We start from the raw sequence: 16,941 nt of genomic DNA, 5'->3' as shown, positions 1-16,941 counted from the left end.
AATCAATGTCAATTTTAATGTTAATTCATCATTTTCCATCATACTATAATGGAATGGGGTTTAGAGGACTTTCTTTTTACCCTTTTAAATTTATTGTCTTTCCTTTCCTATCCCTCATATTAAATAATAATTTATGATTTTCTGACAAACACACACCCTTTGATATGGTATAGGTTGGAACCATAAAAACATTTTACGCTCGTCATACACAATTGTGCATCCTTATAAATATGTGCAATTGTGTATCTCGAGAAAAGAACCTATCATTATCATTATGACATATGCCACATCAGGGGCATGTGTTAGGAATGTGTTATAAAATCATTATTCTTAGATGATATCCCTCTAATTTTATTATATTATTTTTTTATCCATTTTTTTTAATAATACTTAATCATTTAAATAATTCCTTAAGGTTATACTATGATGGTTTCTGACTACTGCTCCAACCATCCAAAAAAAAAAACTTCAACCAAAAAAACTTCAACATTATGGTTGTTGTATGTGGTAGTAACCTACTATGGTAATACCAGAACTACCTTGTCATATTTTTTTATTCTTCAAAAGTAAAAAAAGTGCTGGAAGGCCCAAACATGCAACCCATCTTGCAGACTCTGCAGTAAGTGCCAACAGTGGTACCATCTCCTACAAGTTTTCACTCTCCTCCTTTACAAACTTGTGTGAGGGTTTCAGTTTCAGACTTAATAGTCTAAAAAAAAAAAAACACTCTGTTTTCTTTTCAGATTAATCTGAGTCTCATCCAGACCTCCTCAGAACCAAAATCAACAATGCTACAAGTTTTCACTCTCCTCCATTAAAGGGTTTCAATCCCCAAAAGGAAAAAAAAAAAGATCTCGAGATTTAGATTTCGAGCTGAACCAGACCTTCAAAGAACCCTAAAAAAGAAAATGGGTTGCACGCAATCAAAAATCGAGAACGAAGAAGCAGTTTCGAGATGCAAAGATCGAAAACAAATCATGAAAGAAGCCGTTACGACACGAAACGCATTCGCTGCTGCACACTCTGCTTACACCATGGCCCTTAAGAACACAGGCGCAGCTCTCAGTGACTATGGTCAAGGAGAAGTCGTCCATGATCTTCGCTCATCTCACCATCAACACCTCCGCCCATCATCACACCATCATCACCAATCAACCAATCAACCCTCTTTTGAAAACCTACCACCACCACCTCCACTCCCAAACTTCTCCCCTGCGCCAACCCCTCTGAAACGGGCCGTAACAATGCCCGAATTTGTCCCTAAACCCAATGAACCAAAACCCAGTGACCCGATTCAAGAAGAAGACGATATCGAAGTTGAAGCTCATGAAGATGACAATGCTGATCATGATCTGACCCACAGACGCAGTCGTGGTGGTGGTAGATCCGCCGGAAATGCTGACCCCCCTCCACCTCCGTCACCGCCTCATACACCGACGAATAACCTGGTTCCTCCTCCGCCACCTGAGTCCAAGGGGAATCCTTGGGATTATTTCTTTTCTATGGAAGAGCGCATGCCCGGTTCTTTGAGCGAAGCCGAGGGAATTAGGGCTTCTGATAATGATGAGAGTCACGACAACGGGTATGAGGATAGTGGGTTTAAGAGATCGGAGAATGTTGCTGGTGTAGATAATCGTGGTGGTGATAGTTGTAGTAATGTTGAACCTCAGATGCCGGAGAACGTGATTGAGCCGGAGGCACCAGCGGTGAAGCCAGTGAAGAAGATGATTCATTCGAATACGGCACCATCGGAACTTAAGCGAGGGGGAAAGGGTGTGGTTGGTGTCAATTTGTTGCAAATTTTGAATGAACTCGACGATAATTTTCTTAAGGTATCGGAGAGTGCTCATGAGGTTTCTAAGATGCTCGAGGCTACTCGGTTGCATTATCATTCTAATTTTGCTGATAATCGAGGTAATATGTTTTTTGAAATATTCATTTAACTACATTCTTGTATCTAGATTGAATTGTCCCTTTTCATTTGATTTGGGTTCTTGATGAGTTTTTCCGTTCATTCGAATTTAATTATTAGAGCAAACAACTCTCCAAAATTTTAATAATCAAAACCAAAAAGTGGGCCTGATATCGATTGCGATGGTTGTGAAGAAGGTTGAAATTAATGAGGCCAAAAGCTACAATGGTTTAAAATGAGTAATTGATACGTCAATTGTTTGGTGTTCTGCAAGTCAACAATGAGGTTGTGGATTCAACTGTTGCGTACCCACCAAAAAGGAAAATTACTTTGTTATTTTGGAAAAAAAAAAGGTCTTGTATTCGTTTTGAATGGAATTACAAAAATGGTTGTCTGATTTTGTGCTATATTTTTATAATTTTTTTTCATGGTTTTACTTGCTACTAGATTTCATATTGATGGGCAATTATCATGTTGTTGTTTGCAGGACACATTGATCATTCAGCAAGAGTAATGCGAGTTATTACATGGAATAGGTCCTTCAGAGGTATGCCCAATGCTGATGATGGGAAAGATGATTTCGACGCGGAAGAATTTGAAACTCATGCCACTGTCTTGGATAAGTTGCTTGCGTGGGAGAAAAAGCTTTATGATGAAGTGAAGGTTTGTTGTATTATTCCTTATGGTTTCATCTATTTGACCACAATTCTTATCTAGCTTATCAATTTTTCAATAAATGACCAGACAAACATCCAGTCTCCCTGTTTAAATTTGGCTGTGTTGATTTTTTTATGTTAGTAAGCACATGGACATTAACATTTCGTGATCTTGAAGTAAATCTTTGATTTCTAGACAGTCTTGAATTTTCCAAATTGATTAAGGGCCATTTTTAATGGCAGAAGAATCATTTAGCGCAAATTGAGATAGACAATAAAGTATGGATGGAGAAATTAGCTGAGATGATCATTGTTTCGAGAATGAATCAAATTATATTGTGCTATCTGTCCTCCATGTGCAACTACATGGTGTCTAAACGTGAACCGCTCCAGCAGGCTTTTGTGTGCCATTCAAGCAAACCTTGGACATCCCTTATGGATGGATTACAATGATGTCTTGAGTGCATGAATTTCTTACATTTACCGACCATGTGACACAAAAACCCATCTAAAAAAATAGGCAGCTATGTTGGCGTCCTACACACTGACTTCCCCTAACCCAATGTATTGACATGTCCATACTTTTCTTCCATATGTTGAGAAATATAGTTTTAAAAAATATTTTTGTTATAAAAAAGTATTTAACAAAGGAAAGATGCATTAAATAAGTGGATATACATTAAAAATCATGTAACCAATTTACAAATAGTAGTTGAAACAAGATATCTAAAAATATGAACATATGTTTGAAACAATGTGTTGACAATGTGGATATTGACTTTGAACATCATAGATCGACTTATGCCTGTATGTGTTTTCTAAGTAATAATATTGCCAACCTTTATTCAATTTCTAGAATGGGTGTTTCCTGTATCTTTTTTTGAGCTTTTAATGGGATGGAATTTCAATATCTTCTCTTCTAAAAAGAGGCATCTCTGGGCTATCCTTCCGTCCGCCATTGCTTGGGGTCTCTGGAGAGAACGCAATAACAGGATATTTCATAGCAAAGAGAGCTCATCTCACCAAGTGATTTTAGAGATTTTGAGACTACTTTTCCTTTGGTCAAAGATGAGTAAGGATTTTGAGGGAGTGTGCTTTCAAGATTTTGTATTTAATTGGGGAAATATTTGTGACTCGTAACTTCCCGCCGTTTGTGTTTTTTTCCGCTCTTTTTTGTTTCTTTCTTTGTTGCTTTTCATGTTTTGTTGCTTGGGGGCTATCTCAGCATCTTCCTCTCCTTTTCTTCATTTATAAAATTTACACTTATCCAAAAAAAAAATTCTGCTTTCCAGTTATTATCACATGCTGAAGCATATTTTAGTTTAATTTATAAAAAAGGGGGGGGGGGGGGGGGGGCAAAAAGAATCTAACATTAGTTTGATGTATACTGGACAGGCAGGTGAACTTATGAAGCTGGAGTATCAGAGAAAGGTTGCTTTATTGAATAAGCAAAAGAAACGTGGTACAAACACTGAATCATTGGAGAAAACAAAAGCAGCTGTTAGTCATTTGCATACAAGATACATAGTTGATATGCAGTCCATGGATTCGACGGTCTCAGAAATAAACCGTTTACGTGACCATCAGTTGTACCCGAAACTTGTTGCCCTTGTTGATGGGTAAGTTGCTTGGGAAGAATTAATTATAGAGGAATTGGATAGTTTATTTCTATATCTAAGTAGCAGGTAAAAATCAGTCTCAAAATGATGACTTCATGTAATGTAAAGTTTTTCTTTTAACCCTTGTCTGCACTCTGGACTGTTATTTATTTTTTTCTGCAAGATATTTACTTGATAAACTGTCTCTTATTTCCTTCATCTTTGGATGTTTTATGCGATAAAAATCTGCATTGCTTGATGTATCTACTGTATGGACCTTTTTTTTCATGTACAAGTAACTGTTTTGACTGTATAACATTTATTTATCAAACATGTTATGTCTTGGAGCTGACTTGCAACAAATTATTTGAGATCCCCTGGTACGCGTGGCATCAAAGCCTTTGAATTCATCCATCATGTTTTTCTTTTTTCTTTTTTTTTGTTTTTCTTGCTAGTTCTCCCTTTATTTCCTTTATTTTAAGTAGACCGTTATCATCTCCCGACTACTTCTGTAGGCACATCTTTATATTGTTTATCTAATTTGTATGATTTGCAGAGGTTTAAATCCTTAATTGTGTTCAATTTTAAGGTTCTATAGTGTTATGTTAATGGGTCCACACGTGAAGATTCAAGATTTTTCCCAGATTTTCCTAAATGGGTTTTTGTTTGCTTCTTGGTCCACATTGAATCGCCTCTTCAAGTTTTGGGTTGGGAGCTTCGAATTTAGTTTTTTCCCAACCCTTAACGCCAAAGGACCTTTTTATTTGTGAGAGACATGAAGGCTTTTCCTGTTCAAGTGCATCTTGGACAGATAACTCAAACACATCCGTCTACAAGCATAACAACTGCCAAGTGTCTTTTTGATATTAAGTTTCCTTTATGTATGAGTACATTTTTTTATAAGCTCTTCTGCATGCAGTTACAGTATTCCAAACAACATTTCTAAACAATTTTATATACCATCTATTTAGGTTCATGCATTATGTTTCAAGATATCTTCATAAGCTTTATGTCGTCTCGTTGGTGGTTTCCATCTTGTAAGCCTCACAAGCATGAAATAGTTTTTGCTCACTACCCAATTACTAATGTTTGGTGTCTGAAACCATAGGATGGCAACAATGTGGGACACCATGCATGCACATCATGAAAGCCAACTGAAGATTGTCGCAGATCTCAGATCCCTTGATATCTCCCAAGCTCAGAAGGAAACAAGCGAGCAGCACCATGAGCGTACGGCCCAGCTATGTGGTGTTGTCCAAGAGTGGCACTCACAGTTTCAGAAGCTTGTGAAACATCAGAAAGATTACATACAAGCCCTCAACAATTGGTTAAAACTGAACCTCATTCCTATTGAGAGCAGCCTAAAGGAGAAGGTATCTTCTCCACCAAGGGCCCTCAATCCTCCAATCCAATCTCTCTTGCATGCCTGGCGTGAATATCTCGAGAAGCTTCCAGCCGAACTAGCTGGGAATGCAATATTCAGCTTCGCTGGCATCTTGAAATCTATCATTGAACATCAGGAAGAAGAGGTGAAACTGAAGGAGAAATGCGAGGAGACTAACAAGGAGTTCACACGTAAGAGTAGGGCTTTTGCGGACTGGTACCATAAGTACATGAAAGACAGACCGCCGCCACCTGGAGAGGTGGACCCAGAGAGGACTGAAGATGCGACAAATGATGATCCCATTGTTGCAGAGAGGCAATTTGTGGTTGACAGTCTAAAGAAGAGGTTGGAAGAGGAGATCGAAACTCACCAGAAGCATTGCAAGCAGGTGAGGGAGAAGTCGTTAGGGAGTCTCAAGACTCATTTGCCTGAGCTATTCCGAGGCATGTTGGACTTTTCTGGTGCTTGTTCTGATATGTACAAGGAGTTGAAGTCCATTTCACAGCCACATAACCCAACTGAAAGCCCATCTTGAAAATTCTCATGTTGTGTATGGTTGGTGTTTTCATGTTGTGTAATCTTAACCTGCTTTTCTATGAGCTATAGTTTTATGAGACCCATCCTATCCTTGACTGTTGGATTGATTTTGCTGCATTTTTCCTATATATATATATATATTTTTTTTGTTTAAATTTTTTAAGTTGTTGTAATTATTTATCAGTACTACTTCTAAATTTCGTTTTTTATTTTTATTTTTATTTTTTTTATTATTTAAATAGAAAATGATTAAAACATTTCTTATAATATTGATATTTTACAACTAACAATGTTGTGTTACTGAAAGGGCTAAGGTTGCACCCAAAAAAAACGTATCCAAGGCCCATCCAAAGATTATAAAATTTGAAAAAAATATATATGAAAAAGAAAATGAAGGGTTGCAGAAGATGACAAAGTTGACTGGCTGGGAAGAGCTTTTAGCATCGGAGAAGATTGGCCTGAAGATAAAAATCAAAGGTTTTATGGTTTTATGATGGATAAGCTTTCATGGAAACTTCAACACCAATTCAACCCCCACTCTCTCTCTCTCTCTAAAAGAAATGAAAAATGTTCAGACAGGATCAAGTTTAAAATATCGATCTAATGTTTTGATTAAGAGTAAACTGAACCGAAATATTCAATGTTTCCTTCCAATCTCAAACAAAATAGGATGAAACTTTGAACCATGACCAAGACCATCAGAACCAGCAAGTAAAGAGGATTATAACTTTAATCTTCGTATGTGAGCACTGAAGAGGGAAGAGGGGGGGGGGGGGGGGGGGGGGGGGTTGTAAAGGAACACATTCACTTACTTTATGGCACAATCATTGCAGGAATTTTTACTTATGTTGGTCCCGGAACAATGCACAACACCTATAAGAGACACAGAGCCTTTGTAAAGGAACACGTCTCTAATGTACAAACAACATAATACATCGTTTGGGTACAGTGATTTCTGTCATTCACATTTATCCTTGAAAAGCCAGCAGTAGTGCCTATTAGGAAGAGCTGTTGGAGAATCAATAAGCAATCTTGTACCCATCAAACCAAAAATCATACAAGCAAGATAAAACCTAGAATTTTTTACTAAAACACGATTAATTCTCCAAAACTAGTATATTTTATTGCATTAAGTACAGAGGGATCAGATAGAGTTACATGCCGGCAGTGGAACTCAAGAGCAGGTACGTCATCCTGAGCAACAAAACAGTCTTCTTCCCCTTTCTTGTACTTCATTGCGCAGATTCATGCCAGTAGGCTGCGAACGGCGAGCTTTTGCCAATCTCTTTGCTGCAAAAGGTCTCCAATCTTATGATCATTGCTTGCTTGGACCAGCTTTTACCATAAAAATGAAATGAAGTTGTGAAATGGAAAAAAGAAGTTTTTTTGGATCCCAAAGAAGTTTTATTTTCGTCATATATTTGAACATTGGTGCACATATAGACATATAGTATAGTGAGACTTAACACTAAGATACCCATACAAAGATCTCATATACCAAGAACTGATCCAATCAAATGCCATAATTATCCTTCTATATAAAAAATTTTGACGTTCACTTTTCTTCCAAACATGAGAAGAATGTGACATCGGATGCTTATTGTTATCCAATACATTGTTTTGGCATACATCTCCATGGGACTAATTGATTTGTGAGTCCCACCAATTATATAGAACATTTATGAGCAGATTTAAGGATGATAGTGTCCTTAGCATCTAGAATAAAATATCTAAGAAGATGAACCTGTTCTGAAAATAGGTAGACTTATTGGGGCAAAAGATTCAGGAAGGCAAAATAAAAATAAAAAACAGGTTCAAAGGCAAGCAACAAAAGGAGAATGCCTGGTAGCTTTCTATGCAAAAAGGAAAAAACGAAAAAATACCTATTTCATAGAAGAGCTCATTAACATTTTGTGCAGTTTTTGCAGATGTTTCTATGAAGAGCAACCCATTCTCTTGAGCATATTGTTCACCTTCCTGCAAGAATTAATAGAGATATCCAAGAGCTGTCCTTAAGCAACTTTTTTGCAGAACAAAATACTAATTGTGAAAGAATTTTAAAGAAAGAATAGATGCACAAACACATTCCACCAGGCACAATCAAATCCTAAATTTCTAAGGTGCATGAACCGCACGATTATAACTAAAATAAACAGCTGAAGCACACATTAATAATGTTTCATTTTTAAAAGAATAAAATAAAAAATATATTTATGGTGAAAAAAATAGTCATCAAGCTTGGAAAGACATTACCTGAGTCTCCACCTTGCGTTTTGTTTCCAAGTCAGCCTTGTTTGCCACAAACACCATTACCAGATTTGGATTTCCTATAATATTGTGGAAATCAGTATACTTTTCTAAACTAAGATATCCACTTCTCAGCTATAAAATCAATCTAGAGTCTTGTGCAGACGTGAGCTTAAAAATAGCGTAGGCATGTATTTTTCATGTCATAACCTGTCCTTTTTAATGCTTCCAAATTCCGAATCTGAGACATCGGTTGCCAACTCTTTCGGTCTCTCAACCCTTGAAACAAGGATGCTGACCCCAAATTTTTGGGATAAGGCTTTGATAATGACGAATCTTTGTAACAAAGACCCTCCGTTTTGTACAAATTTGCTGTCTCGAACATCATGTTGTATTCATTTGTAAGACACACGCTAACACAGCGACACGTGATATCAAAGAAATCTTTAATTTATTCAAATAGTTTTTTCATGCATTACTTATTTATTGTATATGCGATTTTAATGTTTACCAGCTCCTTTAAATGCACAATTGCTATATCATATACTTAACATGAACTAAAGTTTGCTAAAAAAATATCTCAATGTAAGGAGTAAAGAGAACTACTATTGGCACCCCAATTTTTTAGTACTTCCCAAGAAAATAGATGCTTTAGTAGTCTCCAAGAAAGTTAATAGAAGTAGTAAGGTTAGATATCAATGAGTTACCTTGTCTTTGCAGTTCTTCAATCCATTTTTTGGCTCGAACAAATGAGTCCTGTAGCCATACAATATGTTTAATAGAGGAATTCATTCCTATTAACAAAATGAATCAAAAAATCAAACATGGGATGTACTATAGAATAATTACATTAAATTTTTACATCAGTATTATTGCTGCTTTCAAGTAGAAATATTACAATACTCTCAATAACATAGCCCTTAATTTGGACATTGGAACGACAGATAAACACATAAAAAATGACTGTAAAATGTTCAACGAATAGCATACCGTGCTTGAGATATCATACACAACAACAGCTGCAGCTGCACCACGATAGTACATGGGAGCTAAGCTATGGTATCGTTCTTGTCCCGCTGTGTCCCATATATCAAATTTCACAGTAGCTTCATTTATTGATAATGTCTGTGTAAAAAAGGCAGCCCCTATCGTTGATTCCTGCAGCTTCAACTATTGTCAGAGGTCCTTCACCATAAAATTATGCAGAATATATATATAAAACGTATGAAAGTGAACCTGGAAATCGAAAAATTGGCCTTTGACAAATCTCAATACCAAACTTGTTTTCCCAGTTCCCATGTCCCCAAGAAGTACCTGACAACATCATAAATATTGTTGAGCACAGACCAAAAGAAGCTTGTCCACAAATAATTTTGAAAATTATTAATATTTAACAACAAAAAAACAAAAATGTTTGATGGTAACACATAATCATCCATATTCAGAATTATTGAACATGAGTTAATAATCAGGCCGAGCCCTGTATTTCAGGCTTTCACTTCTTTGGTCGTAGACCAAATTTCAGTAAACATCCTATCTCCCTTCCCTTGAATAGGAAGAAAAATGCACGAACTACACCGGTCACTTGCCAGACACAACAACTGCACAACCTATTAAACTTGCCACAAAGATGTCCCAATGCATTCTCCAAAAATATTTCCATGAGACTAGTGCAAGGTTTACATAATAGCAAGAATTCAACATATACATAGTTGTCTTTCTAATCTCTTTAGCGCGACCACACCTTTCTGCTTATTATTATTATTATTTTATTTTTTCTTTTACATTCTTTCAGGGGTGAATACATTGTAATGTTTATCATCCCAACAGTTACATTTGCGTGCTTATGAGGGGCATTGTTGTTGTATCCTAACCTTGTGTGGCATAGAACATGATAGCATCGAGGGTCATTGTAAGTATTAAGTACTCATCAAATACAAAAGCTAAAAAAATGGATATCTAACACATGAGGATGCGACAACATGCCAAGGAGCCTAAGACACAAGAAAAATTATCCCTCGATGGAACCAACGGACAATGCAACAGAGTGTAGTCCACATACTGTCCGAAAGCTTTACACGTTGAATTAAAATCCACTACGATCCAATTTTGGGTATCAGGTGATCCACATTAAGAATTATATCCCAAGCAGAGGTCCACACAAGAAAAGTGGTATCGTTAAAGGAAGGGAAAAAAAGTAATTGGGTTATAATTGTCGATGAACATATTGAATCTAGAATCGACCAGAATATTTCAAATGGTTGTAAATTGGTCAGGATGAGTTTTGGGCCAAAGTAAATGAGAAGGATCAAAGTGTGTATGGTTGAATTAACAAATTATTATAGTTTAAGGCACTATAAATCAAAAACCGTAATATGTCATGGATTCTGAAAAGACATACTCAGGCTTACGTAGATCAAATTCAAGTTTAAAAAATCCACAAACACACAAACAAAAGAACTTTATAGATTGAAAAAGGCGAAACAGAACCCAGAAATCAAAATTAAATTAAAGAAAAGGGAATGACGTACCCACCAGCTTGGCTTGTATGCTCTTGTTTCCAGTCCTCGCCATCACAATGGAGAGAGAGAGAGATTGGGTTGGAAAGGAAACTTGAATTAGATATAGAAAAGCTGTCCGAGTTATCTAAAACTGAGAATGAGAATGGTAGGTTTAAGAGTTGAGACTGAACGTTAAAGAGTTGTTCTTGTTTTCTGTTGGTTGTTGACTGTTAGTTTGCTCTGTATTATTCATTCTACTGTCACATCAATTTTTATTTATAACACATCAGTTCTTGAAATGTTCAAAAATAAAAATAAAAAGTTTGATTCATGTTCTCTTGATGCCTTGTCACATAATTAGTTGGGTCCACCAATCTATGATATAGGAATCATCTGTTGGTAGATCTAACTGAAAAAAAAAAGGGAAAATAAAAATAAAATATTGAAAAATTCCTCCATTCCACTCTGCCAAAGCTTAAGAATTAATCCTGAAAAATTATCAAATTAATTACATATTTACATATGTGTCTTGTATATTTAATTGGTCTATTTGAATTAAATTAATTAAATATTATATTTTTATTTTTGATAACCAATATCGTATACTCAACGGTAAATCATGTTAATGTGTAGTGATTGTTATTCAATCTGTACAAGTGAAAGAAAAAAAAAAAAAAAAACTTTTGAGATCAAATCACATGGGTTGATGATCTGAAATAAAGCAAAATAATTGGTTGTTATTCTTTGGCATGGATTTGATAATTATGATTTTCTTTCTTATGGGAGGTTAATCTGAATTCTGAAGGAAACTTTGAATGGGTTTGGCACCTCAATTGGTTCACAAATTTATTTTCTAAGGAATGTGTCCCTTGATAGAATTCTTCTATGAATAGGTAACCAATTTGGCCAAATAGATCACAATTAGGAATCAGAACAAGTATATTTCTCTCTTTTCATATAATTCTAATCACTCTTTTAAATTAGAATAATGCTGAAGTGACTTCAAGATTGCACCCCATATCGCACATTCTGCTGTGAAAGTGTGTAGGAACCATAGATGCTTTTCATTGAAATATGAGTCAAAAAGCATCTATGATTTCTATACACTTTCACATCAGGATGTGTGATATGAGATACAATCTTGAGGTTTAAAAAGTCATGCTGGAGTGACCACAAGTTGGAACCTTAGGTCGCACTTCTTGGATGCTTTTTCACTCCAATCTCCAGCATTATTTATTAATTCAAGTAGTTGAGAGACTTGTTTTCATAAGAGAACTAGTGTGGCAAGTTTTCTTTAAAGGTACTGCAGATTTAAAGACAGAACACGTAGTTTTGGTGAACTTTTTGCTTATTTGTTGAGTTGTGATTTTTTGACACCCCCTTCGGCACACGTCCCCAAACACCTCCTAGTGAGGCATGGTCTAGAATCATAGATTTTTTTACCTCAGGATACATAATTGCACATCCCATAAATATGTGCAATTGTGTATCCTGAGAAAAATAATCTATGATTCTAACACATGTCACGTCAGGGGACGCGTGTTGAAGGGGGCATCAAAAAATCATTATTCTTATTTGCTTCATGAAGGAGAAAATTTGGGTTTGTCATCACTTGTGAGACAGGTTCTTCTAATTCTCTTATTTTAACCCCCATTGTTTGCAACAATGACTCATCCCAAGCACAACACATCGTCACCTTTACTCCACAAGTGTCTTAGAAGAATTGCAAAAGTGCCAAGAAGAGTAGGCCAAATTATCCATCCACGATTAGGTCAAAAAGACTATAAGAGTGTCACATGGCATACAAAGAAGAACGTGATTTATATTAATGAAGTAGATTAAAAAAAATCAGGTACATATAATAATGGAAAAATGATTGCAACGACATATTTTTGAAAACGTAAATCAAAAGTTCTTCTGTCAAAATATACCTATATATATATATATATATATATCGTGTTCCTTAGCCAAAGTCTGAAACCAAGATCCATACAAAATGTCCCAACCATTTGATCTCCACAGATTGAACGACGCTGATCTAAATACAGCTTTTAAACACCACGTAGTTGATTATTTCATTTAAAATTGTCTCAATATTACAAACACCTCGTTGAGACTACCCAACCCCAAAATTAAAAACGCAAAATTACAACCACCTCCGGTATTACAATACCTCCACAAACAATACACATCAAGTAAGCAAGGTAAATTTTTGCTGGTGATCAAGGAGGGATGCTTTGACTACTGCCCCAAATATTTTATTTAGATATATGTATGATGTATTTTATATATATTTTTATTACATTGACTTGAGTGTTAGATTAGGATTGATTGGATGAGTTTTGATAATATGACATATTTTATTTAGATATATGTATGATGTATTTTATATATATTTTTATTACATTGACTTGAGTGTTAGATTAGGATTGATTGGATGAGTTTTGATAATATGACTCGCTAGGAGGCATACTCAGCCGACTCTCTTGATGTGGATAAGTTTGGGAATCGTAGATCTATATATCTTAGGACACATGATTGCACTTTCCCATTTAAAAAAAAAAAGTGCATCCCAAGAGTACAGATCTACGATTCTCAAACTTGTCATATGAGAGAGTCGATTGAGCATGTCATCTAACAAGTCATATTATCACGACTCTTGATTGGATCTGATCGGATCGGATCCTAACAATACACATATCATCTTGGATCTGGTGTAGAAACTTAACATGACAAATTCAATCATTTATATATTCGAAAGTCAAAACCTTGGAATTAGCACAAACTTCTTCACTGACTACGTGCTTGCTGCTATTTTCTCTCTGTTTCTCAAAATATTAACAAAACTCAAACTTGCAGCATGTGCTCGCACGTGATGTCCTTGTTTTATTATTTTTAGAAAATTAAAAATATCCTTTGAAGGTAGAAAATAATAAAAACATATTCTTCTAAGGAAAATAGAGGGTTGAGATGTAAGGATCTTACTAGATCTTCCCGTGAAATGGATCCCAAGGACATTTCTATTGATCTTAGCACCTATCTTTAGGAACTCGTATCCAGATCGTTTGATGTGTGATTAGATCATCCTTTATTTCACAATTACACATAAGACGTTTACGGGGGTAAATGTTGTAATTTTCCTCTTCCATTTAAGTCAAAGTGGGCCCATAAGGAAAATTAGGTATTGGTGTGGGGGGGTGGGTGCTCTTCGTAATGGGCAGCCTCGATCTTTGTTCGACTGTTTTGACTCTTACCATCTTCGCTGACGTTGGCTAACATGCGCCTCCATCCATGTCTTAATGTCCAAGTTGTACGGCGGCAGCTCCATCTAACCATCCATAGTGATGACCGGCTCTATAGTTGACCTTTTGATGGACATTGGGCTGTCAATGGATCGAATCTTACTCAACATCCGATCCATTCCAATCCAATAAAGAATTGGATCTGATAAGGATCCGATTTTATCACCTATACTCCTATAGGATAGATTCTAGATCAAGCATAATCCTTTGTGATAATTTGTGAGAAGTTATGGAAGTTAAATTATTTTTCTTTTTTTCAAGTACATGTGAAGTTTATTTAGGAAAATTTTATTCACACACCAAGAAAGTCTAAGGGCCCTTCAATTTTTAGGTGCACCTCTACTCCTCCAATGATTTCGACGACTCAGGCCAAAATAAAGGAGGAGAGAGAGGGGACGAGAGAGATCAAAGAAGGAGGATAAGAAGAGAGAGACAGAGAGAGAGAGATCATAACGGGAGGGAGAAGAGGGGAAGAAGATCTCGGCTTGTAACTAGTTTTTGACGTTATCGAAAAAGTCATGGGATTTAAGATCATTGGGTGCCCTTAAAATTAATTTTTTATTTTAAATCAGGCCCTCTCTTAGATATTGTGGCGTGTCAATAAAATTTATGTTTTGTATATTCAATTGGATTTTATCAAATTTAATCACGATCTAATTGTTAATATATCGGATTTGGATCATAATATGTCGATCTGATGAGAACCCAAATCCAACAAATGTCCAATCCAATTCTTACTGTATAAATTTTTTACCCATTCGATACTTATCGAATTGGTCTTTATGAGATGGTCATCCAAAGCTGGCTAACCAACCAACACATGCTTTAAAATTGGCCACTGAGTCAATTCTTTGACAATTCATGAGTTGACTCATGTAAATCAAATATATATGGATCGGAAGTTTTTAATATTTTAAAGCTAAATTTATATTTATTTTCTATTTTCCTACTTGGTGAGTTTCACTACCAAGGAAACTAAAAATTTAATCTGAGTCAACTATATGAGTTTTAAAACATAAAATCAAGACTATTCATGAATCATCAAAGGCTTGTATATATATAATTGCCTATATGCATTTTTCACATATTACACACCTTTAGTAGGGGAGATAAAGTTGCTCTTGTGTTGCCATGGACATTGGAAACTGGTGCAATTCTAGCAGTAGGAGCATCAGATTAGGCAAGAGTTACATGGAAGCCAACCACGAGGACTTCGACACCTTAACTTCATCGGTCAGATCATTCAAGCCAAGGTGGAGATTGTTGTGGAGAAAATTAATGAAAGAAAAGAGAAGAATTTTCGATTGTTCGAGTCCGGTTCAAGTTCCTTATGATCCCTATACTTACTCTCAGAATTTCGATCAAGGGTCAGCATGGGCCGAGCCCGATAACCTCTCTCGGTCGTTCTCAGCTAGATTCGCGGATCCCTCAAGGATTTTTCAAAGAGAAGGGTTGATCAGTTGATTGGGGTTGATTATGGAAGAAATGAGAAAGGAACTTGTTTTGTTCATATCTTTTGATCTTGATCATGAAAACCCATTTACTTGTTAGATTATATGTGAAGTGATACTAGATGCTTAAATTTCACATCTCTCTCTCTCTCTCTCTCTCTCTCTCTCTCTCACACACACACACACACACACACACACATGTTTCTTATTAATGATGTATTTTTTCTTCTTCTTTTGCTTTGTTTCTCCTCCCATATTTCCCTATGTGGGATTCCATGGAACATTTTGTTGGAGTTGGGATCCAAAGACTAAATCACTAAATTTTGAAGAGGAAGTAGAGAAAGAAAATTAAGATTCAAAGAATTAATTGATCCTTGATATCTAAACTTGTTTGTAAACTTCATCAAATCTTAGTTGTTGATGTTGTAAGTCTATATTTTGGCTTATGGTCTTAATCTTTAGATGTTTCAAACAACGTATAAAAAACACAAGATAAAAAAGAAAAAAGCTTGACATTTCTCAGATTCTTTTACTTTATTCTCTTCATAAGATGCTTTACTACTCTCCCTCTCTCATCCAATCTTTTCCTATTAAAGTAGAAGGCCACATATTAAAAGCTGCAAAAGGAATCTTACAGCATTTCTTTTTAGGGTGTCTTATAAAGAAAGTTGGATTCATCATCTAATGGAATGATAAGACACTCCTATTTGGTTTTGAGATTTGAGACTTGGAAGACGTGATTACTTTCTATGGTTATAATTTTCAAGTGGAAAGTGTAGGGTGTATGTATTAATGTTCACACACTTAAAATCAACCTATAATCATGATTTTCAAATTCAATTTTGACGTGTCGCCTTGTCAATGAAAGAGATTATATCGTCACGGATGAGTTTTTCGATACGTTTGAATCGTCTCGTTCAACAATGAGAAAAATGAACTGTGATTTTAAATCTCGATCGATACGTTTGACTTGTCTATCTGTCTTGTTGGTGGATGATGTCGATACGTATCAGACGAGTTGTCTCGAACTTAAATGAGATTTAAAACCATGCCTATAATTGGGCAACATTGACACAATGAGAGCATATTGAACTCAAAAGATGAATTAGGTCAATAAGAATATAGATCAATATCTAAATGGCAAGTTTGTGGAATCAACTCGATATCAAGTAGTAATATTGAAGCTGACTTTGAGTAATTAATCTTTGATCCGACGGCCTAGATCGATCCACCATAGTTTATATAAACTTTTGTTGTGGTGGGATTCCTATTGATTTCCCATGGTTACTTACAATGGTGAGTTTCTACCCTGCGTATAGTTACCAAATTGCCCTTGACAATTAGGGATGATCT

At 35.8% G+C, this 16,941-nt stretch overlaps 2 protein-coding genes across 5 annotated transcripts; one reads left to right on the top strand and one right to left on the bottom strand.

Moving 5' to 3' along the window:
• Positions 1-579: 579 nt before the first annotated feature.
• LOC147412032 (protein ALTERED PHOSPHATE STARVATION RESPONSE 1-like) lies at positions 580-6,242 on the top strand. Its single transcript, XM_086455273.1, has 4 exons — positions 580-1,914; positions 2,400-2,575; positions 3,964-4,187; positions 5,275-6,242. The coding sequence occupies exons 1-4, from the start codon at positions 909-911 to the stop codon at positions 6,083-6,085; spliced, it is 2,217 nt and encodes a 738-aa protein (XP_086311399.1). The 5' UTR covers positions 580-908; the 3' UTR covers positions 6,086-6,242.
• An 837-nt stretch (positions 6,243-7,079) lies between these two features.
• LOC147412031 (ras-related protein RHN1-like) lies at positions 7,080-10,996 on the bottom strand. 4 transcript variants are annotated; one of them, XM_086455334.1, is made up of 7 exons: positions 10,870-10,976; positions 9,571-9,648; positions 9,325-9,492; positions 9,042-9,090; positions 8,341-8,414; positions 7,971-8,064; positions 7,080-7,377 (listed from the first exon to the last, which is right to left on the bottom strand). In XM_086455334.1, the coding sequence occupies exons 1-7, from the start codon at positions 10,906-10,908 to the stop codon at positions 7,277-7,279; spliced, it is 603 nt and encodes a 200-aa protein (XP_086311460.1). In that variant the 5' UTR covers positions 10,909-10,976; the 3' UTR covers positions 7,080-7,276. The 4 variants fall into 4 exon arrangements, with proteins under 4 accessions (XP_086311460.1, XP_086311471.1, XP_086311487.1 ...); XM_086455345.1 differs by having other exon boundaries at positions 10,866-10,944; XM_086455361.1 differs by having other exon boundaries at positions 7,189-7,422; positions 10,870-10,981.
• Positions 10,997-16,941: the final 5,945 nt, after the last annotated feature.

This window comes from Akebia trifoliata, chromosome 1 (assembly GCF_017979445.1).
Source record: "Akebia trifoliata isolate Shusen 1 chromosome 1, ASM1797944v1, whole genome shotgun sequence".
In the NCBI taxonomy this organism is placed as follows: domain Eukaryota; kingdom Viridiplantae; phylum Streptophyta; class Magnoliopsida; order Ranunculales; family Lardizabalaceae; genus Akebia; species Akebia trifoliata.
This window is presented reverse-complemented; position numbering and strand designations above follow the sequence as displayed.

Coding starts and splice junctions, on each gene's coding strand:
- LOC147412031 (XM_086455334.1), bottom strand. CDS start 10,908: ATGGCGAGGACTGGAAACAAGAGCATACAAGCCAAGCTG. Junction 8,415..9,041: donor TGAAGAACTGCAAAGACAAG/GTAACTCATTGA, acceptor ACAATATTATAG/GAAATCCAAATCTGGTAATG. Junction 8,065..8,340: donor AACGCAAGGTGGAGACTCAG/GTAATGTCTTTC, acceptor TAATTCTTGCAG/GAAGGTGAACAATATGCTCA.
- LOC147412032 (XM_086455273.1), top strand. CDS start 909: ATGGGTTGCACGCAATCAAAAATCGAGAACGAAGAAGCAGTTTCGAGA. Junction 2,576..3,963: donor AGCTTTATGATGAAGTGAAG/GTTTGTTGTATT, acceptor TATACTGGACAG/GCAGGTGAACTTATGAAGCT. Junction 4,188..5,274: donor CTTGTTGCCCTTGTTGATGG/GTAAGTTGCTTG, acceptor CTGAAACCATAG/GATGGCAACAATGTGGGACA.